This window comes from Diabrotica virgifera, chromosome 1 (genome assembly GCF_917563875.1).
Source record: "Diabrotica virgifera virgifera chromosome 1, PGI_DIABVI_V3a".
NCBI classification, from domain to species: Eukaryota; Metazoa; Arthropoda; class Insecta; order Coleoptera; family Chrysomelidae; genus Diabrotica; species Diabrotica virgifera.
Window position 1 is genome coordinate 5,829,431 of NC_065443.1, and position 26,387 is coordinate 5,855,817.

The 26,387-nt window shown below is 32.7% G+C and overlaps 1 protein-coding gene across 2 annotated transcripts in view; it reads right to left on the reverse strand.

The window, feature by feature from the left end:
• The window catches only part of LOC114335212 (RING finger protein 44), a 76,219-nt gene that overhangs the window by 40,875 nt on the left and 8,957 nt on the right, over positions 1–26,387 (reverse strand). Inside the window, exons 1-2 of one of the 2 annotated variants that reach the window (XM_028285418.2) lie at positions 24,403–24,574; positions 4,092–4,379 (exon numbers count right to left, since the gene is read on the reverse strand). In XM_028285418.2, the coding sequence (XP_028141219.1) occupies positions 4,092–4,347 (256 nt within the window). In that variant the 5' untranslated portion in view covers positions 4,348–4,379; positions 24,403–24,574. Of the gene's footprint in view, positions 1–4,091; positions 4,380–24,402; positions 24,575–26,387 lie in introns of those variants that run through there. The other variant, XM_028285411.2, reaches the window with a different exon arrangement.

Consider the following 26,387-nt stretch of genomic DNA (forward strand, 5'->3'; position numbering starts at 1 on the left):
TATCTATGTTAATGATATTACCTCCTGTGTTCTCTGTGCTTTTTTCCTAATGTTTACTGACGATTTAAAATTATATTTGAAAGTTGAGAATGATGGTGACTATCAAAATTACAATCTGATGTGGACTGGTTGAGCTATTCGTGTGATAGCAACGGAATGGAACTTAATGTTAAAAAATGTCATTTAATGGTTTTTGGTCGGAATAGAACTCCTACAAATCATATCTATACTATTAAGGGTTGTCCTTTAGACTCTGTATCTCAGATAAAAGACCCAGGTGTTGTGCTCGATTCCAAGTTATTCTACATCCGCCATATCACATCTTTTGTTTCAAAATCACTTTAACTTTTAGGGTTTATTAAAGATTGTGCTAAAGACTTTCTAAATACCCCTTCCATAAAAATATTGTATTGTTCACTTGTGAGACTCCACCTAGATTAGTGTTCATGTGTTTGGTCTCCTCACTCTAACACCCATATTCAAGCTATTGAGACAGTTTGGCCTGGTGGTTGGGTGATACACCCACACCATGATAAAAGTTTTTTATATGTTTGTGTAACGTTTATATGACCATTTTTCTTCTGTTTTTTCCTGTTTGGGGTTGCACGGTGGACAAGCAAAACAAAAGCATTTATGACTGCACATTGTAATGCAGATTGACATTTTCAAGATGCTCACACATAAGCCTCAACATAGTGGTACTTTTTACTAATTGACGTAAGTAAAAACAGAGTTGTGTACTTCTTTTTCTTACAACATTCCTTTTTTATTGTAGCATTAGCTCGGATGATGACGTTTATGTCGAAAGCGCTCAGCTAAGGAAATAAATTATTTACACACTTTGATATACTATTTTTTCACTTCTTTCATTCATTCAATTGTGTACAAAGTTAATGAAGAAGTCTCGGAATACAAGCCTATTCACTCTGGCGTACCTCAAGGGAGCATACTAGGACCATTATTGTACATACTATATACATATGACTTGCCTACAAATGATAAAACAACCATCGGGACATTTGCAGACGACACTGCTATTTTTGCCAAGCATGACGATCCTATTGCAGCAACACAAAATCTCCAAGAGCATCTAAACTCACTTGAAATATGGCTGAAGAAGTGGAAGTTTAAGGTAAACGAAACAAAATCATCCCATATAACATTCACTCTCCGGACTGGAACCTGCCCACCAGTAACCATCAATCAAATAAAAAATACCACAAAGTAATCAAGTCAAATATCTAGGGCTACACTTTGACAATAAACTCAACTGGAAACACCATATAACAAAGAAAAGAATGCAACTTGACCTAAAAACCAAAGAACTTTACTGGCTCATTGGAAGAAATTCCCATCTTTCAATAGAAAACAAATTGCTAATATATAAAGCAGTGATAAAGCCAATCTGGACTTATGGCATTGAACTGTGGGGCTGTGCTAGCAAATCCAATACTGTGATTATCCAGAGAGCGCAATCCAAGATACTTCGAGCAATAGTTAATGCACCATGGTATGTATCAAACCAAACTCTACACACAGATCTAAAAATTCCATATGTAACCGAAGTCATCCGAGAAAACAACAGAAAACACCACAACAAACTAGAAGACCATCCTAATCCACTACTTCATCCACTACTGCAACCTGTCCACAATAGAAGACTAAGAAGAAGCTGGCCCTCCGACCTAAGAGGTAACTGAGGAAACATCGCTGGATGTTTACCTCTCCACGTCACCACATTTACAATAATTTAATTTAATGTAAGACCAACAAATTGACTTATAGATGTTTGTTTTATATCTGATTGTCAATAAAGGGTGATAATAAAAAAAAAAAAAAAAAAAAAAAAAATTGTGTACAAATTTATCAGTCTTTCAACTATTTATGATATAGTTTTATATACAAGGTGTCCCAAAAGTAGCGGAACGGTCGAATATTTCGCGAACTAAACATCGGATCGAAAAACTGAAAAACATGTATTCAATAATGTTTAAAAATTTGACCAATGACACCAAACACGATCCCCCACTCCACCCCCTGGAGGTGGGGTGGGGGGTAACTTTAAAATCTTAAATAGAAACCCCTAGTTTTTATTGCAGATTTGGATTCCTTATGTAAAAGTAAGCAACTTTTATTCGAATTGTGGATAGATGGCGCTATAATCGGAAAAAATGATTTATTGTGATGTCATAGGTAAATTATAGAAACGGTCTAATATCTCGAGAAATACACTTTCAAATGAAAAACCAAAAAACACGTGTTTAATATTTTTTAAAGACCTATCGAGTAACACTAAACAGGACCCTCCACCCCACCCCATTGAGGTGGGGTGGGGGGTAACTCTAAAATCTTAAATAGCAACCTCCATTTTTTATTGCAGATTTGGATTCCTCATGAAAAAATCAGCACTAAATAAACATTTATTCGAAACATTTTTTAGAATTGTTTATAGATGGCGCTATAATTGGAAAAAGACTATTTATTAGCGCCATCTATCAACAATTCTAAAAAATGTTTCGAATAAATGTTGCTTAATTTTCCATGATGAATCCAAATCTGCAATAAAAAATGGGGGTTGCTATTTACGATTTTAGGGTTACCCCCACCCCACCTTCAGGGTATAGAGTGGGGGGTCGTGTTTGGTGTAATTTGATAGGTTTTTAAAAAATATTTTAAACGTGTATTTTTTTAGTTTTTCATTTGGAAGTGTATTTCTCGAGATATTAGTCAGTTTCTATAATTTACCTATGGTATCAGGATAAATGGTTTTTTATAGCGCCATCCATCCACACTTAAAAAAAAAGTCTCGAATAAAAGTTGCTTACTTTTACGTAAGGAATCCAAATCTGAAATGAAAACTGGGGGTTTCTATTTAAGATTTCAAATTTACCCCCACCCCTCCTCTAGGGGATGAAGTGGGAAGTCGTGTTTAGTGTCATTCGATAGATTTTTGAAAATTATTAAACAAGTATTTTTCACTTTTTCGATACGTTGTTTATTTCGAAAAATATTCGACCGTTCCGCTACTTTTGGGACACACTATTATATCGTCGGTATACTGCGAAAACCAGGTAAATGTAGAAATACCGAAATCGAGAAAAAACGTTTTTAAAGTTTATTGCTTTATTTTGAATTAGGCGGACCAGTTGTGTTTGATATTCGATATGCTAATGAAAGATGCATATATCAGAAATAACATTCTATCATTAGTTTGAAAAAGTGAAGAGACCTAGCTGATTAAACCTAAATTTAAGATCAAGGTGCGATCACTTACCTAGTTTTACCTGTAAATCAAAATAAATCACACTGTATTAAAGACGCTTATCAGCTTTTTACTGAATATGGTAGATATACAGCAGTAGAAATATATTGTTTTCCGGCAAATATTATATATGTGCGCTTAGTTGGTTTTACATGCAACAGAACTTTGATTTTATGGAAGTAAGTAGCGATATATTGTTTTATTTGAAAATGAAAAGTTGGTTAGGTGTAACTTATTTGTTTATTATATAAATTATCTGCTGAATGGTAAATTGTATCATTTATTGAGTTTTACCTGTATGTAGAACGTAAAAAGCTGAGAATTTTGGTATACCTAACTCAATATTTTAAAATTTGTCATTTACCTGGTTTTCGCAGTATACCGACGATATATTTTTATATGTATTTACATGGTCATGTGTTGAGAGGTGTTAATATGTATTTATATGTTGTTGCTGTTTATTGTTTTGATTATTGTTCAACATAGTTTAAGATTCTTTATATTTGTGTTTGAAATTGAAGTATTAAAAGAGGTTCTCCCGTTTAAATAAATACATCAGTTATTTCAATTATATTCTCTTATGTAAATTTAGGTCACTAAAACTTCTAGACACTCTACCAAATTCATGCACAACAATCTCAACCCTCTACCAAATAGTCATTTGAACAGGTCTGACTTTTTTTATAATTGAGTTCAATACCTACGTGTTTCATTGCCCCTGTGGGGGCTACATATAAACATGTTTTGGCTTATTTTCTCGTATACCTGAAGAAGACAAGTATTAAAACGCCATCTTTAAGAAACAAGTAAAAATCAAAATCACATATACCTATCCCGTGTCTCCTTCTTCCGTGAGAGAAGTCCATCATGGCTCTTGGGTGCATCTGCAGACCTTCAGCTGGAGGTGTGTTCATATTCATCATTCCGTTGCCGTTTTCGCAGATGTTGATATGCAGAGGTGGAGAGATGTGACGTCTATCGACCAAGCTGGGAATGTGACGACGATCTCCGGTGTTTACTACAGGAACGACAGGATTGGGGTGGAAATTCTGGGCTGCGGTATTGCCGCCGTGACCGATAGGCATTGAGACGACACGCAGGGTTTGGTGTTGATGTCCTGTAAAAGAGCAAAATAGGTATTACATTTGAAAATTTATAAGGTATTGTAGCATTTTTTATTCCACTCTTAGTCCAAGTAATGAAGCTTAAAATAGGACAAAACCTCGCAATTTTTACAGAATAGATCGATTTGTTTGAAAATTTGAGAATAAGTAGTGAGTAGTGGATAGTCCAAGATAGGGCTTCCAATCCCGGAATACCGAGATCTCGGAATTGCGGGATCCCGCGTCATTTTCCAATCCCGCATGGTGCGGGATTAAAGGCGCGGGATCCGCGGGATTTGCGGGACTAAAAAAAGCGTACATTCGACCTCTCGTCAGAGCTTGCGCCTGGTGATTTTTGTGAATTTTGATGCTTTAGTAAATCTAAAAAATATCTTGAAGCCGGTAAAACTTGCTGTCGAACTCCTTTGCCGTTATTGCGATTACTATTGCTGAAGTTATGCTCAAATTTATGATCAAGAAACAGGAAAATAATCATTCAACGTTAGCTTCAGAATTAACTTTTTCTTTGCGCCGACGCGCGATGTATTTTACAACAACGTAGAAATGTGATTGCACTACCGATTTATCACGCGTCGTATGACGAAGAGGCTGATCAAGTAAAAAACGTCAATGTAGAGGTTCCGTCATGGGGTTTCGAGGTTGATCTTACATTGCAACAGGAGTTAGAGTTAGCTTTATCGTCAGCATGTAATGTACTGTACCCGTCGCCATATCGACATATTGAGTCCATTATAAAAAAGAAATGACTCTATGAATCTGGGGGGTCAATGGGAAAATATCTTACATTTACATATAAAGCCTTAAAGGGAATACCGCCGACAAGTGTGGAAGCCGAAAGGGCATTTTCTGCTGCTGGCTATATTGCCTCTAAAATACGCAGTAAATTGGCAGACGACAGTTTAGATATGTTGCGTTTCATTCACAAACATTTTTCAAATAACATTCACAAATAATAGAATAGCTAAGTAATATAGCAACTAAATAAGTAAAGTAAACTGTGTCAATTTACAGTTGAAAATATGTTTTTTGTTGCTTTTTAAAACTTGGTGTATTTTTTGAAGAAGATAGGTTTTTTGTTTTTGCAGTAGCTTTTTTGTTACTGTTTTTTGTGAATAATAAACGGTGCAATTTAATTGATCTCATACTAATAGTAATACTTAAATAAATGTGGAGTTAGTTGATTAATTCATTGTTTTATTTGCCTTATATAAATATGACTATTTTCAATATGCGGGATCTCGCAAATACCGAGATCCCGCGGGATTGAAAATTGGCAGTCCCGCAAATACCGAGATTGAACTCAGGCTGCGGGATTGGAAGCCCTAGTCCAAGATCAAAATCTATATCATGCCGAAAGACGCATTTACCATGGGGGTGGTTGCCACCCCATCTAGGGGGTGGAAATTTTTTATTATATTTTAATCGCAAACGTTGGTAAAAACGTTCATTCTAAGCAAAAAACGTATTATACATTTTTTTGATAAAATTGACAGTTTTCGATTTATTCGCTATCGAAAAAGTTAGTTTTATATCTAAAAATATCAATATTTTTAATAAGTTATGTACCTTTTGAAAAAATAAACAAAAACTTTTTTTTTATTTTCTTTAAGAGCAATAGTAATCAAGCTATACTTTATTATATGTTGCCTCTTCTTCGTCAAATGCTAAATATTATAGTTTCATAGTCCAAAGACATGAAAACTAAGCATTTTTCGAGGACAACTTGTTTAAACTAATTTAAAGTATTTAAAAATATCTATCTTCAGAAATAAAATAATAGTCTCTAGCTCAAAAATTAAGTGACTTATAATAAAAAGAATGTCAGTCCCTATTTTTTTCAGCGAAAAAGTGATCGCAGGCAACCACCTAATCACCACCCTAATTAAAATTAGTCATTGACCTTATTTGGTATTTTTTATTTATGTATTATTAATAGGTTCTAGAAGTTTGACCTGCTTAGAATGATTAGTTTTAAAAAAAAATGGAGTTAAAAGCAAATAACGAATTTTTGTAGTTTGGAAAAAAGGCCTTTTTTTTCAGAATAGCAAGATTAGCATCAGAAATACGAAAAAATGTTTAAATATGAAATTGTAGCTTATTTAATTCCCAAGAACCTGGTTTGTAAAAAATTTTTCTACGTAAAAAATTTAATGAGCTATTGACAGACAATTAAAACTTGTAATAACATGCAAAAACCACCTTTACCAACCCTATCAAAGTCACCTCTTTTTGCGATTGAGGATTTTAAATAGATTTAATATTAATAGGCTTATAGATCGTGTAAAAACCTACGAAATTATTTTTTACCAAACTTTCTAAGATAAAAAATAAAAAGGTGACGGTTAAAAAATAAATATATTTTTTTGAAAAAAAAAAAGGAGAAATCCAATTGGAAGCATAATAATGTAAGCTAGCGGTGCTTTTAGTGATTGGCCTTATTCATTCTTATTTATTTATGTATTATTAATAGATTCTAGACTTAGAATGATTAGTTTTTAAACAACTGGAGTAAAAAGCGAATAACGAATTTTTGTAGTTTGGTAAAAAATGCCATTTTCTTCAGAATACAAAGATTAACATCACAGATACGAAAAAATGTTTCAATATAAAATTGTAGGTTATTTAATTCTCAACAACCTGGTTTGAAAAAATTTTTTCTACTGCAAAAATTAAGTGAATCGTAAATGAGTAAATCGAAAAACATTGATTTTTTCTATACAAAACTAACACTTTCGATAGCGAATAAATTGTTTATCAAAAAAATGTATAGAACATTTTTTGCTTAGAATGATTGTTTTTATTAACTTTTGCGGTCAAAATATAATAAAACATTTCCACCCACGGGATGGGGTGACAACCACCCCCATGGTAAAAGCGCCTTTCAGAATCATAGAGATTTTGATCCTTGGACTATCCACTACTTATTCTCAAATTTTCAAGCAAATCGATCCATTCTGTAAAAATTGCGAGGTGAAAGCTTCGGCTCCTGGCCTACCTGTACAAGGTTTTAATTTGCGTCTTACAAATATTCAGAAGAGAAACACTTGAGAATTGCATCTCAAAATCTTCGAAGAAAAACACTTTGGTGTCTCTTTAAGTAAAAATACATAACCCAATTGTTTGTTAGCATTGCCAGATGCTATTCTCTTTGAGTCCCACATAACATAATGTCGGGAGTTTTCATCAATCAAGATAGGCGTACATATTAAAGCATATAACACGCTGATAAAGTTATTCAAGGTTAAGGCTATGGGTACATAATTCGCAAATATTTTACGTGTATCCCTACTTTTTCTGTCTTTACACGGCAAATTACGTGTAGTAAAATTCACACTGGTATGGATATGTAAACATTACTAGAATGTCATTCTACTTGAAAATGTCACCATTAATTTAAAGAGATGGGTTTTGAATGTTCTTGGATAACTGTTATTTTTATAATTGCAAATTATTAATTCAGTTAATAAATGTGATAATTTTTTCACTAACTATGTATTCAGTGATTGTAATAATTTATTTGCACAACAAAGACTAATACTCAATCGAGAAAAGAGGAAAAGTGTTAAAGTGATTTTTTAATAATATATTGTTATGGAACGCTTACAATTTTGAACATTTTTAACAACAAAATACTTGGATTACAGAATATATTATCCTGATGTATTCTCTGCTTGGATCTTCCACAAATAATACACAATAAATAACTTTTTATTTATGTCTGGCTTTATTTTTTATGTCAAATGTGAACTCTTAAAATCATTGGAAGTGATTGAAATTGAAAATTGTAAATTTCTTAGAATAGTTTTAAGTAAAAATGGGTATTCAGTGGGTATTACTGGTTATTATAGATGTCATAATGTAGATCAATTTAATCTAATTAGTGGCCTTGAAATGTATGGTCATTTTTATTGATCTGGCCAAGGCCTTCGACACTGTGTCACACCGTATATTGCTGGAGCGACTTAAGAAAAAGGGAATAAGAGGTCTTCCTTATAATTTGTTCAAATCTTATTTGGAAAATCGCTCCCAGAAGGTCAAAATAAATGAAACTTTAAGTGAATCAGCTCCAGTAACGTACGGTGTGCCACAGGGGACGGTTTTGGGTCCAGTGCTTTTTGTGTTATACATGGACTTTTTATTTTCAGTTCTCAAAGAGGCTAATATTATATGCTATGCAGATGACACAGCCATTGTTGTTTGTGAGAGCACTTGGGAAAAAACTCTTACCATAGCAGAGGAAATCATGGCAAAAATTAAAAGTTGGTTTGATGTCAGTCTGCTTTCAATGAATATCGAGAAGTCCCACTTTATGTGCTTCACAATGAATGAAGCCAAGTACATAAATACACATGTAAGGATCACAAAAAATGTGATTGTCAAACTATTAAAGTTGTTGATAAAATTAAATACTTAGGAGTATTTTTTGACAAACACATGAAGTGGGAACCTCACATTGAATATATTTGTGGTAAATTAAGAAAAATTATGTCCAAATTTTACATTTTAAGAAAATGTTTAACAAAGGATACTATCATAAATATATAAAGCCCTAGTCGAATCTATCCTAACATATGGAATATGTACCTGGGGTGCAGGTTATTCTAACGTTCTATCCCCCTTAATAATAACACAAAAAACAATTTTAAAAATCATTTTATTTAAAAAGAAATGTTTTTCTTCAGAAGATTTGTTTATAGAAGCAAATGTAATGCAGATTTTTCAACTTTATATTAAAACCATTGTCAGACTCTATTGTAATAATAAGTTACCAAAATAATAAGTTACTCAAACCATCAATTTCTAACTAGATTTACTACTAATAATATGTTAACGACTACTACACCAATATATTACACGGCTGTTCAAAAAAGCTTACTCTTCACAGCTCCAAAAATATTTAACTCTTTACCTCAAGAATTTAAAAATAAAAAATTTATTAAGATAAAGAAATCACTTTCTAGCTGGATAAAAAATATAAAAATAAATAACATATTCTAGTAATAATGTAAAACTTTATAGAACATAGACATATAGGCCAATCAAGTTAGGTTTTTTCTAGACATCACGGAAAAGACGAGGTTTGACAGTTGAAATGTGTAGTATGAGATATTACAAAAAGACTACCATCTTGGGATTCATCAATTTTTTAGTGGAACATTTTTTAAATAAACAATCAAAACGTCAAACTTAGTTTTTTGCTAATAACTTAAAAACTTGTTTATTTAGAAATTTGACGTCCACAGATAATTTTTTCAGAAAATACGCTAAATGAAAATCGGTTAATAAACAAAAAAGTTATTGCAAAACGGAAGACAAAATCACTGTTTTTGAATATTGTTAATAACAATTTTATTGTTTATTAGAATATGTTTTAATATAACTAAAATTTAGGGCATTATGGTGTTTGAATGGTGTGCAAAAAATGGTCCAGATCTGTTAAATAGTTTTCGCAAAATTGAATTTGTTTATAAAATTTTTTGAAAAACGAGCTAATTTCTGAGGCTGGTCCAATTAATATGGCTGAATGTATCTCAATAATCCGGGGCTCATTTCCTTCGTTAAGATGTATACTAACAGCTTATGAAAAAAAAAGTAAAAAAAAATTACATATACGTACACAAAATTATTTGTTAATAAATAGCAGTTTTTAAGCTTATAAACAATTACAATAATTTCATAGAAATTAGATCAAATTAAATGGCAATAAAAAATACGGAAAGCTGGTTAAAATACACAACTTGTAAAAAAAAATTTTAGGTCGTACGACCCTTGGGGTCTGAGATAGCCCCTTTTTTTGAAAAAATCACTGTTACGTTAATTAACAACACTAAGATCTGAAATTAACAAATATTTTATAAGAAAAGTCAAAGTTTTTAACAAAGTTTTAAGCAAGAAAAAATGTTAAAAATTGTTTAAACAGTAGTGTTATAAACAAAAAGTATTTTGCGTTCCGACTAAAGTAAAAAATAGCGGGCGTAGTCGACTGACTGAATAGTGGGCGCGGTTGCCGACCGGCAGCAACTCCTAAAATTACGTTATACCGACCACAAAAATCAACTTTAAAGTGAATAACAAATTTTCGTCATTCCTTATGTTTTCGAGGTCTCCGAATCCGAATATGGAGTTTATTTTTTTCTAGAATTAGTGGAACATGTTCAAAAATCAAATTTTATGCCAAAATGCGATAAATCAATTTTGATGATTTTTCAATTTTAACTCACTGTATTTTTGGTCGCTGTAAATATTTCCTTTTGAAAATTTTACTGTGTTATGTTTGAAGCATTTAGATAACAATGAGATTTGTCCAAAATGATTAAACACATTAAAAGAGAAGTTGTTAATTTTTAAACATTTTGTCGTCAGATTTCGTTAGTTTCATGCTTACTTAAAAAAGTTGAGTGACAAACTTTTTAGTTTATAATTTTAACTAACACAGAAATAAAATATAATTCATGAAGAAGTTTTCCAAAAAAATTTAATTTAAAATATGCAATAAGAAAAATGTTATGTGCCTTTATAGACGAGCGGCACACTGGCACACCCCAAAAAAAGCTTATTTCTCGAGATACTGATACTAATTTTGGTAATAGGTACTTTATATTTTTGATGATGCTGAAAACGAAAATTAGGGTTGTTTTGAATTTTACGTGGGGGAACATTATCAAAATCGCAACTTTACCCAAAAAATAAAAATCACGTTTTATGCGTTTAACTTGCTACAACTCAGTTCCATTGTACTATTTTTTTCTGAAATTTTTATAGTATATATTTCTCACCATTCTGAAGACAATGGGACCTACTTCAATATTTCTGTCTTGCTATAAAGAAAGTTATAAATTGTTTTAAGTAAAAGGTGCAGATTCTTGAACTGCAAAGTTTAATCGCAAAAGTTGAGTGACAAAATTTGAAATTTAGCTGTTCAATTAATTGTATGTTAAAAAGGTGGTGTATCTTTTAATTTTAAGAAAAACGTGATTTCATTTTTTTATTTTTAGGGTAAAATTTCGATTTTGACAATGTTTCCCCATCTAAAATTCAAAATAAAACTCATTTTCGTTTTCAGCACCATCAAAAACATAAAGTAAGACCAAAATTAGCCATTCACCACAGTGTGGTTGATATCTCGAGAAATGAGCGTTTTTTTTTGGGGGGTACCACTCGTCTATAAGGTCGCGTAACTTTTTTCTGTTGCATATTTTGACTTGAAATTTTGAAGAAAACTTCTTCAGGACCTATGTTTTAATGCTGCGTTGATTAAAATTATAAACTAAACAGTTTGTCACCCAACTTTTATAAGTTAACAGAAAACTAATGAAAAAATTGTTTAAACTGTTTTCCGGCCGCGGTAGCTCTTGGTACCATTTGGATTTGTTATAAGGAACTTTTTTTTGAGTAAGTTTGTGCAAAAAATAAGAATCGGAATAATTTACCTAACGGGATCGACGATACAGCCTGGACTACACACGGATTCAAAATAGAGAATAAAAAATGGCCTATACCTACCAATCGGGTTCTACTGTACCAAGTTTACTATTTTTTTTATCTATGGTACCACATTAAAATAATAATGTTTATCTTATTTTCATTGCAAAATTATCCAAAACAAAGCAGCTAATGGGATGTATAAACCTTTTTTAAGTGGCTTTTTATTGTCATTTTTAAAATTTATTTATTTAAAATATAATTTTACTAAATAAATGTGCAAGATAATAATATTCATAAAATGCAAGTTTCTACCAAAATATATAAATATAATATTAAGCTTCAAATCCGGTATACTCTCAATGTTAAAAATGGGCTGCACCGGTCTAGCGCTAGCGAATGGTAGTCCGCGAATTTATTCTCATTCGGCTACGCCCATTATTTTTTTTTACTTTAGTCGCAACGCAAAATACTTTTTGTTTATAACACTACCGTTTTAACAATTTTTAACATTTTTTCTTGCTAAAAACTTTGTTAAAAACTTTGACTTTTCTTATAAAATATTGGTTAATTTCAGCTCTTAGTGTTGTTAATTAACGTAACAGTGATTTTTTCAAACAAAAGGGGCATTTTTTCAAAACAACCCTAATTTTCGTTTTCAGCACCATCAAAAATATAAAGTATTACCAAAATTAGTATCAGTATCTCGAGAAATAAGCTTTTTTGGGGTGTGCCAGTGTGCCGCTCGTCTATAAAGTCACATAACATTTTTCCTATTGCATATTTTAAATTAAATTTTTTTGGAAAACTTCTTCATGAATTATATTTTATTTCTGTGTTAGTTAAAATTATAAACTGAAAAGTTTGTCACTCAACTTTTTTAAGTAAGCATGAAACTAACGAAATCTGACGACAAAATGTTTAAAAATTAACAACTTCTCTTTTAATGTGTTTAATCATTTTGGACAAATCTCATTGTTATCTAAATGCTTCAAAGATAGCACAGTAAAATTTTCAAAAGGAAAATATATTTACATACAGTGAGTTAAAATTGAAAAATCATCAAAATTGATTTATCGCATTTTGGCATAAAATTTTATTTTTGAACATGTTCCACTAATTCTAGAAAAAAATAAACTCCATATTCGAATTCGGAAACCTCGAAAACATAAGGAATGACGAAAATTTGTTATTCACTTTAAAGTTGATTTTTGTGGTCGGTATAACGTAATTTTAGGAGTTGCTGCCGGTCGTCAACCGCGTGCACTATTCAGTCAGTCGACTACGCCCGCTATTTTTACTTTAGTCGGAACGCAAAATACTTTTTGTTTATAACACTACTGTTTAAACAATTTTTAACATTTTTTCTTGCTAAAAACTTTGTTAAAAACTTTGACTTTTCTTATAAAATATTGGTTAATTTCAGATCTTAGTGTTGTTAATTAACGTAACAGTGATTTTTTCAAAAAAAAGGGGCTATCTCAGACCCCAAGGGTCGTACGACCTAAAATTTTTTTTTACAAGTTGTGTATTTTAACCAGCTTTCCGTATTTTTTATTGCCATTTAATTTGATCTAATTTCTACGAAATTATTGTAATTGTTTATAAGCTTAAAAACTGCTATTTATTAACAAATAATTTTGTGTACGTATATGTAATTTTTTTTACTTTTTTTTTCATAGGCTGTTAGTATACATCTTAACGAAGGAAATGAGCTCCGTATTATTGAGATACATTCAGCTATATTAACTGGACCAGCCTCAGAAATTAGCTCGTTTTTCAAAAAAATTTATAAACAAATTCAATTTTGCGAAAACTGTTAAACAGATCTGGACCATTTTTTGCACACCATTCAAACAGCTTAATGCCCTCAAGTTTAGGTATATTTAAACATATTCTAATAAACAATAAAATTGTTATTAACAATATTAAAAAACAATGATTTTGTCGTCTGTTTTGCAATAACTTTTTTGTTTATTAACCGATTTTCATTTAGTGTATCTCGTTCAATGTATCTTTTTATTCTAAAAAAGTTACCTGTGAACGTCAAATCTCTAAATAAACAAGTTTTTAAGTTATGAGCACAAAACTAAGTTTAACGTTTTGATTGTTTATTTAAAAATTGTTCCACTAAAAAATTGATGAATCCCAAGATGGTAGCCCTTTTGTAATATCTCATACTACACATTTCAACTGTCAAACCTCGTCTTTTCAATGATGTTGAAAAACGGCTTATTTTTTGCTAACTTGATTGGTCTAATAGTCTTTTGTAAATCTTTATTAGGTTAAGTGAATTTTCTGTTGTTTTCTTAATAATCAGTTACCTCCATTAGATTAATTTTATTGATTATAATAAATAGAATAAGTACACACACAAACAAATGTTCATCGTGTACTTAGCATCTAAGTTTTTGCATGTAAACTGATTTTTTCTTGAAATAAAATTATTTTTATTTTTTATTTTATTTATTTATTTTATTAAGTTCACGTCTTAAATCAATAATTTATCAAATACACTATATATCAATAATATTTAATCAATAACTCAACATATTCCCGATGCAATGTCAAATATTTGAAATTGTCACTGATTGTCAGTGTCTGACTGACAATATAGGCTGACAATATTATATTCGGCTGAATGCGTTGTAAGACAAAGACAGATTTGGAAAATATTACCACGGCATTGTGTTCATTTTTTTCGAATCCTGAAAAAACCAATAAATATTTTTGAAAAATTTAAACGCAGAATGAAAGACTAAATTATTACCGAGGGCCGAAAGTCCCTTAGAATAAATAAAAAGTTTATTTTGAATGATATATTTGAAATTAAAAATCACACTAAATTTTCTCTTAGTTTGTCACCCCTGTAACTTATTAAAATAAACATTATAGAAGTTCTCAGGGACTTTCGGCCCTCGCTAATAACGTAATCTTTCATTCTGCGTTTAAATTTTTCAAAAATACTTATTAGTTTTCTCAGGATTCGAAAAAAATGAATCCCCATTTGAATAGCATTGCAGCCGAAAATACGTACCGATCCTCTTAAGAGGAACCAAATAAAATATACCGTAGGTATAAAGAAAAGAATAAATGCCTTTGAGATGTTATATCAGACAGATGGTGAGAATTCCATAGGTAAAAAAATTACTAACAATGAGGTACTTCAGCACATGAATAAACAAAAATAATTACTAAAAGTACTCAAAGAAAGAAAAATACAACACTTGAGTCATATGTTGAGAGGTGAACAATATGAATTCTTTCAAATCTTACAGGAAGGTAAAATACAGGGCAAAAGATAAGTAGGAAGACATCAGAACTCATGGCTGAAAGACCTGAGGGGATTGTTCTGAGGAGAATGTTTGACCGCTCATCTGCAGAAATTTTTCATCCAGCATTTTTCAAAGCTACAATTGCCATTTGGTTCGTTAACATTCGAAAGAGACAGCGCAATAAGAAGAATATTTTATAAATTGTTTTGTCCGGTAGCAAATTTAAAAATACACACACCCAAACTTTTATGGAATCACCATGTATTTCAAAGTAATATTTATTTGATGAAGTTAGTTTTCAATCCTAATAGCAAAATTAATAATATTGAAAATATTAAAAACATTACTAAAAGATTTTTAAATTGAAAACTTATTGGTACACTTTCCTGGTGACACCTCCAAGACTTCTACAATTTGCAAGTCAAATGGATGCTGCAGTGAAGACGAGAGGGAAGGAATTCTACACTATGCAATTCACATCACCCGTCTGCAGCTTGGTAAAGTTCCAACGGAAAATGCACCTGGTTACTCTACGGAGTAATACGACTATAAAATAAAAATGTATACCATTTTTATTCAGTTGCAATGCGAAGGCAAAACAATCTTACTTTTCAATTAGAATACGGAGCGCAGTCCAGTCCTCTGAATCGCGATTTTCGGCTCTTATTGGAGCCTCATCGGAAAGAACGTAGGCACTGTTCTCCATTCCCCAATTGACTAGCGTCGAGAGGTTTTCCCACCCATTGCAACCGAAGTGACGGTATTAGGTGACTAGCGTCATCTGGCAATTGAAAGATGAAGTTAGTTTTCAATCCTAATAGCAAAATTAATAATATTGAAAATATTAAAAATATTACTAAAAGATTTTTAAATTGAAAACTTATTGGTACATTTCCCTGGTGACACCTCTAAGGCTTCTACAATTTGCAAGCCAAATAGATGCTGCAGTGAAGACAAAGGGAAGGATAGTTAGATTAGTAATTATTTAGATTAGTAATTAATTAGATTAGTAATATTTTTAATATTTTCAATATTAAAAATTTTGCTATTAGGATTGAAAACTAACTTCATCTTTGAATTGCCAGATGACGCTAGTCACCTAATACCTTCACTTCGGTTGCAATGGGTGGGAAAACCTCTCGACGCTAGTCAATTGGGGTATGGAGAACAGTGCCTACGTTCTTTCCGATGAGACTCCAATAAGAGCCGAAAATCGCGATTCAGAGGACTGGACTGCGCTCCGTATTCTAATTGAAAAGTAAGATTGTTTTGCCTTCGCATTGCAACTGAATAAAAATGGTATACATTTTTATTTTATAGTCGTATTACTCCGTAGAGTAACCAGGTGCATTTTCCGTTGGAACTTTACCGAGCTGCAGACGGGGGATGTGAATTGCATAGTGTAGAATTCCTTCCCTTTGTCTTCACTGTAGCATCCATTTGGCTTGCAAATTGTAGAAGCCTTGGAGGTGTCACCAGGGAAATGTACCAATAAGTTTTCAATTTAAAAATCTTTTAGTAATATTTTTAATATTTTCAATATTATTAATTTTGCTATTAGGATTGAAAACTAACTTCATCTTTCAATTGCCAGATGACGTTAGTCACCTAATACCTTCACTTCGGTTGCAATGGGTGGGAAAACCTCTCGACGCTAGTTAATTGGGGTATGGAGAACAGTGCCTACGTTCTTTCCGATGAGGCTCCAATAAGAGCCGAAAATCGCGATTCAGAGGACTGGACTGCGCTCCGTATTCTAATTGAAAAGTAAGATTGTTTTGCCTTCGCATTGCAACTGAATAAAACTGGTATACATTTTTATTTTTTAATATCTATTTCTTTTGAAAAAACTTGTTATTGTTGCGAAGAATAAAGGTTTTTATTGAAAATAAACAAATATATAAGACAATTGGATAGTACAGCTCGGTACGGTATAGGTTATTTGCTTGAGTTGCAAATTGAACGAAAATAAATAAACATTTTACTTTTGTGTCCAAAAACGAAAATATGCCTGATGTGGAGTTATAGTGGGGTCAGTCAGGGTAATTGGAAACGAAATATGGCAACAGTATCACATCCATAGAATTATAATTCCATCTTTGCTTATTCTGTGGAATGTTATTCAGTTGTTTACAAGCCAAGGGAATGTCCATTCTGTGCAACTTAAATTTGATTGTTTTTAAACACATAAACCGATTTAGAAACAGTGCCAATATTTTACAAATTTCATCTCTCTGTATTAGTTAAGTATAGCGATTATATAGGGTGCCCCAAAAGTAGTGGAACGGTCGAATATTTCGCGAACTAAACATCGGATCGAAAAACTGAAAAATACGTGTTCAATCATTTTCAAAAATCTATCCAATGACACCAAACACCAACCCCCACTACACCCCTGGAGGTGGGGTGGAGGGTAACTTTAAAATCTCAAATGGAAACCCCTAGTTTTTCTTGCAGATTTGGATTCGTTACGTAAAAGTAAGCAACTTTTATTCAAGACATTTTTTCGAACTGTGGATAGATGGCGCTAAAATTGGGAAAAACGATTTATCCTGATACCATAGGTAAATTATAGAAACGGTCTAATATCTCGAGAAATACACTTCCAAATAAGAAACCAAAAAACAGGTTTTTAATATTTTTCGACAACCTATCGATAAACACCAAAAATGACCCTCCAACCCACCCCCTGGGACGGGGTGGGGGGTAAATTTAAAATCTTAAATAGCAACCCCCACTTTTTATTGCAGATTCGAATTCGTCATGAAAAATTAAGCAACATTTATTCGAAACATTTTTTAAAATTGCTGATAAATGGCGCTAATAAATCGTATTTTTCCAATTAAAGCGCCATCTATCAACAATTCTAAAAAATGTTTCGAATAAATGATGCTTAATTTTTCATGACTAATCCGAATCTGTAATAAAAAGTGGGGGTTGCTATTTAAGATTTTAAAGTTACCCCCTACCCCACCTCCAGGGGGCGGGTTGGAGGGTCATGTTTAGTGTTATTCAATAGGTTTTCAAAAAGTATTAAAAACCGTTTTTTTGGTTTCTCATTTGGAAGTGTATTTCTCGAGATATTAGACCGTTTCTATAATTTACCTATGGTATCAGGATAAATCGTTTTTCTCAATTATAGCGCTATCTATCCACAGTTCGAAAAAATGTCTTTAATAAAAGTTGCTTACTTTTACGTAACGAATCCAAATCTGCAAGAAAAACTAGGGGTTTCCATTTGATATTTTGAAGTTACCCTCCACCCCACCTCCAGGGGGTGTAGTGGGGGTTGGTGTTTGGTGTCATTGGATAGATTTTTGAAAATGATTGAACACGTATTTTTCAGTTTTTCGATCCGATGTTTAGTTCGCGAAATATTCGACTGTTCCACTACTTTTGGGACACCCTGTATAATTTATAGCTAATAAGTACAAGAATATTTATATGGCCTAAAATGTTAATTTGAATGTTATTTACTACAAGAAGTAAGTACAGTAAGTGTTCACAATTATCCCCTTAAATATTGAGCATGGGGTAAATGAACACCTATTAGGGGTAAATGGAAACTATGTGCGTTAAATGCTCAGAGCATTTCCAAATGCTGAGCAAGTACATACGGAAGAAAGAACCAATGAAATACTCTTTCGAATGGTTTAGAAAATGCGGTGGCAGACGTTAAAACAAAAAAAATAACATATAGGGAAGATGCTGCTTACTAAAGTATTCCACATCGCGTTGTTTACAACCGCATAAAGGGTAGAAACATATGAACTGATAAGATGGAACTAGTTTATCTACGGCATGATCAGCCAAAATTGAAAACCATATTGTTTCATGTTTAACAGCCTGAGATTGTTGTTTACTTTTACTCCGTTTTTAGTTTTTTTCTTAAAATTTCTGGGGTAAATGGAAACTTTGAATATCTTATTTTTTTGTGACTTTTTCTTTCTAGTTTTTAAGACTTTCTACTGTACACTTGTGTAGACTGTACACGGGAAACCAATGCATTAAAGGCTCATAGAGCATCCCTAGTTAATCATCATGACTAACAACATAACCAAACACTCTACTGATCATGAAACTCGGAAAACAAGATCCGGCAGAGGAGGAAACTCACAAGACTGCAAGGCCTCCCCGGTCGTCAACATGCGAAAACCTTGCAAAGTAGCGACGTGGAATGTTAGAAGTCTACATCAAGCTGGAAAAGTACATAATGCCGTTAATGAAATGGAAAGGCTGAATGTAGACATTTTAGGAATCAGCGATGTCCAATGGCCCGACTCAGGAAAGATGAAAATCAACAATAAAACAATATACTATTCAGGAAGTCAAGACGGTTCACACAGATATGGTGTCGGGATAATACTAAACAAACACATGGATAAAGCTGTAGTAAATTTCATTCCATACTCCAACAGAATTATCCTCTTACAATTAAATCAGAACAAACCCAAATTAAACATAATACAAGTTTATGCTCCGACTGCGGACAAACCAGAGAGCGATATTGAAACTTTCTACGAAGACCTAGACAATATTTTAAAATCCATTAAAACACAGGATGTTACAATTATAATGGGAGATTTTAACGCAAAGGTTGGAGACGAAAAAGTAGAAGAATGTACAGGAGGATATGGTCTGGGCAACAGAAACGAAAGAGGTGACAGGCTTATCGAATTTTGCCAAAACAATAATTTTGTCATAACTAATACATTGTTTAAAATGCCAAAGAGAAGACTATATACCTGGAAGTCACCAGCAGATCAAGAAGGGAGAATTGTAAGAAACCAAATAGATTATGTATTGATTAGACAAAGATACAAGAACGCAATTATATCTTCAAAAACCTATCCAGGTGCCGACATAGGATCAGATCACAACCCAGTAGTGACCAAAATTAGGCTCAAAATGAAAATAATAAAACGCAGAACAACAGATGTAAAAATCGATACAAGTAAACTAAGAAACCCACTCATAAAACAACGCCTGACAGATGAAATTAATAACCGTTTAATGAATGTTAAAGAACAAATCCAGCAAAATACTGAAACAGAGACAAAATGGTTATTAATAAAGACAGAAATAGATAAATGTCAAAAAGAAATTCTTACACCAACCAGATACAAAAAGAAACAATGGATGACGGAGGAAATCTTAGATTTAATGGAAGAAAGACGTCAGCATAAAAACAAAGATAATCAGATGTACAAAAATGTGGATAAACAAATAAAATCCAAAATTAAACAGGCTAAAGAACAGTGGTTAAAAAAACAATGCGCAGAAATAGAAGAACACCAGAAAAGACATGATAATTTTAACACACATAAAAAAATTAAGGAATTAACGCAGATCAACAGAAAAAGAAAACCGGGAATACTAAAAGATACAGATGGGAAACTTGTGTTGAGTACTAACGAAAAATTAAAGAGATGGACAGAATACATAAATGAATTGTTCAAAGACAATAGAACAGAGCAGATGGAAGTCGAAGTAGAAGATGATACGGTTTTGAAGATATTAAAAGAAGAAATTAAATCGGCATTAAAAAACAGCAAAAATGGTAAAGCCGTAGGTCCAGACCAAATCCCAGTAGAAAGCTTAAAATGTATAAATGATGAAACCTTAGACATTATCGTAGACTTGTTTAACACAGTGTACAAAACAGGAAACATACCAAAACAATGGTTACTCTCAACCTTTTGTGCTATCCCTAAAAATACAAACGCTAAAGATTGCAGTGAATACAGAACAATATCATTAATAAGTCACATTCTCAAATTATTATTGAAAATAATACATGGTCGTATAAACAAAAAATTAGAAGAAGGAATAGATGATAGTCAGTTTGGGTTCAGAAACGGACTAGGAACCAGAGAGGCGTTATTTGCTTTTAATGTATTAGCTCAAAGATGCATGGACATGAATGTGGATGTGCATGTTTGTTACGTTGATTTTGAGAAGGCTTTTGACAAAGTAAGACATGAAAAATTAGTCCAAATTCTAAAGACAAAAAACATAGACAAAAGGGACTTACGAATAATAACAAACCTTTACTGGAATCAAAGAGCACAAATTGTAATAGATAACGAACCCAGTCCAGAAATTGAAATCAGGAGAGGAGTTCGGCAGGGATGTATTATGTCTCCATTACTGTTGTTCTGAAGCTATTTTCTTGTGGCATTTTTACAATTTTAACTATTTAGAATGGGAAATAAGCCACAATATTATTAAAAAATGATTTTTATTAACGTTTCGACGCCCAAATCGGGTGCCGTTGTCAAAATACAAAATACTATTGATAGTATATATATATATATATATATATATATATATATATATATATATATATATATATATATATATATATATATATATATAATCAAAATACAATAGTATTTTGTATTTTGACAACGGCACCCGATTTGGGCGTCGAAACGTTAATAAAAATCATTTTTTAATAATATTGTGGCTTATTTCCCATTCTAAATAGTTAAAAAAGTCTCCATTACTCTTTAATGCATATAGTGAAGCCATTTTTGAAGAAGCATTGCTATCTCAAAGTGAAGGAATAATAATTAACGGAAGATCTATTAACAACATAAGATATGCAGATGACACTGTGATTATAGCAAGCTCTGCTGAACAACTCCAACTACTACTGAACAAAACAAACAATTTCTGTAAAGAATATGGACTAAAAATGAATATAAAAAAGACCAAATACATGATAATAACTAAGAAAACAAACATACAAACAAGCATACATTTGGGAAATATACCGATGGAAAGGGTTGATAAATACAAATACCTAGGAACCTGGATTTCAGAAAAAAATGATCAAACAACAGAAATAAGGACCAGGATAGAAATAGCAAGAAATGCGTTTGTAAAAATGAAAACAGTTCTCTGCAACAAAGACCTTAGCTTAGAACTGAGAGCAAGAGCTTTGAGATGCTACGTGTTTTCGATACTACAATATGGACTTGAAAGCTGGACATTAAAGCAAGAACACATAAATAAGCTACAGTCATTTGAAATGTGGTGTTACAGAAGAATGCTTAGAATAGCATGGACACAGAGGAAAACGAACACGGAAGTACTGCGAGAAATGGGTAAAGAATGCGAAATAATAAACACAATAAAAATAAGAAAGTTACAATATCTGGGACACGTAATGAGGGGACCGCGATATGAAATGCTAAGACTGATAATACAGGGAAAGATAAGAGGCGGAAGGAGTATAGGAAGAAGGAGAGTGTCATGGTTAAAGAATTTAAGGGACTGGTTTAGATGCAGTTCTATAGAACTCTTTAGAGCAGCGGTGGATAGAGTAAAGATAGTGATGATGATATCCAACATCCGATTAGGAGACGGCACTTGAAGAAGAAGACTGTACACTTATTGTATAATAGCCAAAACCTTTTATTTTATTATAATATGAGACAGTATATTTTTAAATAAATTTCAAATGCTTAGATGTCATGATATTTCAAATAGTGTTTCCAATTACCCTGACTGACCCTAGAACTTACAACGAGGAAAGATTATTGGTCTTGTGGAGATAGTAATGTTCTCAGAGGGACATAGCTGTAGAGCTAGGCGTAATACAGGGCGCTCCGTCCAAAACCTATGCCAGGTAACAGGAACTAGGAAAGCTCAAAAATAAAGCAAGGGAAAGTCGCCAAAAGTAATAACGGCTCTCCAAGATCGTTTAATTGTCCAATCAGCTGGAAGACACCCAACCATTTCTCACCTGCAGCTCCAAAGGCAGCTTTTGGAAGCTACAGCTTCATCCAATCAACTTTAACTGCTCGCAGGTATGTTGATAACCTGTTAGGCCTACGTTGAGCCTAGTTAGGTATGTAGAGCCTAGTTAGGCTCTGGAGAGGTGCAACAGGAGAAAATTTTAATTTTCTTGCATGTTAATGGACCTCCACATACCATTAGAGTGACTAGAGACATCACTGAAGCAGAAGGTATCCCTTGTTTGGAGTGGCCTGCTTGCTCACCCGAGCTTATCCGTATAGAGAATTTGTGGGATATGCTTAAAAGAAAAATTAGAGCTCGCCAGGATAATCCACAAAACACCTCACGGCTAGTACAAGCTGCTTTTGAAGGATGGAGCAACCTACCACAACAAAATGTTGATAATTTGATTAGGAGCATGCCCACGCAAACTGAAGCTTGCGTAAGGACTAGAGGTGATAACAATGACTATCAAAAAAAAAACAAAAAAAAAATAAATAAAAACAATTTAAACATTATTCGTTTTACATTGAAATTTTTGATACTATTGACTTTAAAACAACTAATTTCAATTTGTTTAATGTTGTTCTGAAGCTATTTTCTTGTGGCATTTTTATAATCAAGTATATTCAAATGGGAAATAAGCCACAATTTTACCTAAAAATGATTTTATTAACGTTTCGACGCCCAAGTCGGGTGTCGTTGTATTTTGACATTTTGTATTTTGACAACGACACCCGACTTGGGCGTCGAAACGTTAATAAAATCATTTTTAGGTAAAATTGTGGCTTATTTCCCATTTGAATATACTTGATTTCAATTTGTTTGTTAAATACTTTATTGTTTTATTTAATTGTTATGTATTTGTTATTAAATTGCTTTAAAATAAATATTGTTTTACTTCGTGCGTTCGTTTTTTTAAATTCGCACGAAATAGTAAGAAATATCAGGTGATTCCATACTAACAATGAGGTATCTACTTCAGCACATGAGTAAATAAAAAGAATTACTAAAAATACTCAAAGAACGTAAAATACAATACTTGGGTCATATGTTGAGAGGTGAACAATATGAACTATTTCAAATCATATAGGAAGGTAAAAAACAGGGCAAAAGATAAGTTGGAAGACATCAGAACTCATGGCTGAAAGACCTGAAGAGATTGTTCTGAGGAGAATATTTGACCGCTCATCTGCAGAAATTTTTCATGCAGCATTTTCCAAAGCTACAATTTCCATTTGGTTTGTTAACATTCGAAAAGGACAGCGCAATAAGAAGAATACTTTATAAATTGTTTTGTCACACAGCAAATTTAAAAATAGATATTTAAATAAAGTTAAGTAGCATCTAACTAATTCCATTGTATTTTGATATTTTGTCCCGTTTTAAATCCGCTTAATAGAAAAAAAAAATACAAAAGACAAAAATAATATAATTGCACAAAATAGCAATGGGATATTTCGAAACGTTTTAAAGATTTATTGAACATTGAAAAATCAACCAAGATTAATTACAATGATTTTTTTAGAAAGATATGTGTTCGACATGAGCCCTTATGATTGCAACTACTCACCTTCTTATCTTCTCTTCTAATGATGTTGATCATTGTTTGAGGTAGATTCCCTCATGTGTCAATTAGAATAATTGTGACTATCCAAAAATATCTAATTATACATTCACTCAATAATTAAAAAAAAACATATATGAAAGAATTCGTCATACTCCGTACTGTTATTATTACTGTTAATATTAACTGTTTTTTTTTAAATGCTATTATCAAAATGATATTACCCATTTGGAACAATCTGGAGACAAATTGTTGAACCATGAACCATACACAATATAATATATCAATAGATACCATTTTTAAAGGACATGATAACAAAATGGAATATTTTAAATGTTGACTTTTGAATGAAGCAGATTTCAATTCAAAGAAAACTATTCATTTTGAAAAATTGCTAATAACCACATAAAATTAAATTACAAGAAAAATAGCATTAGTAAATTAAATGAGAAAAAAACCTCAGTAACAGATGTAAAAGCAGCTAAAAATTACATACAGTCGGAAAAATGAAAGAATACCCATGAACGATCCCATTAACCCATTAACCGCCAAGCAAAGAAATACTGCAATAATATGTAATATATTTGATTAACTAGAGTAAAATAAACTTAAACATTCGTAAAAAAATTATTTTACACTTTGATAATGGCAGGTGTCACAACAACAAAATGGTTCGTTTTCGAACCTTTGGCGGAAATGAGATATAAAAATTGAAATACACAATTTTATATTTTTGTGAAAAGTCTCCAAACATTTAGAGTGTAAATGGACCTGGAAGTTTTGATAAACAAAAATAGTATTGTTAGAACATTGCCTACACCTTCTTCAGCTTTTTTATCAAAAACGAAGTCGAACGGCCCTCTATCTTTTTTAGAAATTATTTTAGATATTTTCAGTTTACACTTTCCATTCCTGTATCTTGCACTGTGCCAGTTGCATAAATTCGACAAATCGACATATTGTCTACAACACTACGCAACCTCCCTTATGTAGCCCCCTCCCCCACCCTAGATTTTAACAAAACTGAATACCAGAATACCCGTCTTTCTAAAGGTACGTATCCACTACGTTCGTAATATTGGACCACCGAGGGACTGCCGCACGGTCGTTGGCGCACTGTTGCACGGTCCGGGAGCGCCAACCATCCAATATGTTCACAAACCTCTTGCACTCCGCGCTCCCTGCAACTACTCCAATCGATACGGTATGCGCTCCTCTACATATAAACCGACACCAAATGGAACGCCGAGGCGGAGCGCGCACTGTTGCACGGTCTGGGAGCGCCAACCATCCACTATGTTCACAAACTTCTTGCGCTCCGCTCTCCCTGCAACTGCTCCCATCTACATGCATGCGCTCCTCTACATATAAACCGCCATCTATTGGACCGTTGAGGCGGAGCGCCCACTGTTGCATGGTCCGAGAGCGCCAACCATCCACTATGTTCACGAACTTCTTGCGCTCCGCGCTCCCTGCAACTGCTCCAATCGATACGGTATGCGGTCCCTTACATATAAACTGCCACAGATTGGAGCGCCGAGGCAGAGTGCGCACAATTGCACAGTCCGGGAGCGCCAAACGTGTCTACTATGTGGAGCAGTTGCAGGGGCTCGGAGCGCAAGCATAGTGGATACGTGTTTTTACACATAATAAAGAAATATCCCAACAAATTACTGCCTGTGCATCACCTTGAACTTATTCCTGATCAGACAGGATTATATGTCGACTTCCGCCAATGGTTCGTTATCGAACCATTATTTTCAAACACGAGATTTGATGACTCAGAAATTATTTTTTTTGTATTTTTATAACAATTGGTGTACAAATAGGTTAAAAAAATAATGTTTTAATTTATTTGACCACAAAAGTGTTATGCCAATAAAATTACTACAGTAAAAATAAAGTTGTGTCGAAGGATTGAAAATGTCGGACATTTAGAAAATATTTTTGTGATGAAAGCACGAGTTTGAAAATTAAACAAAATTAAATTT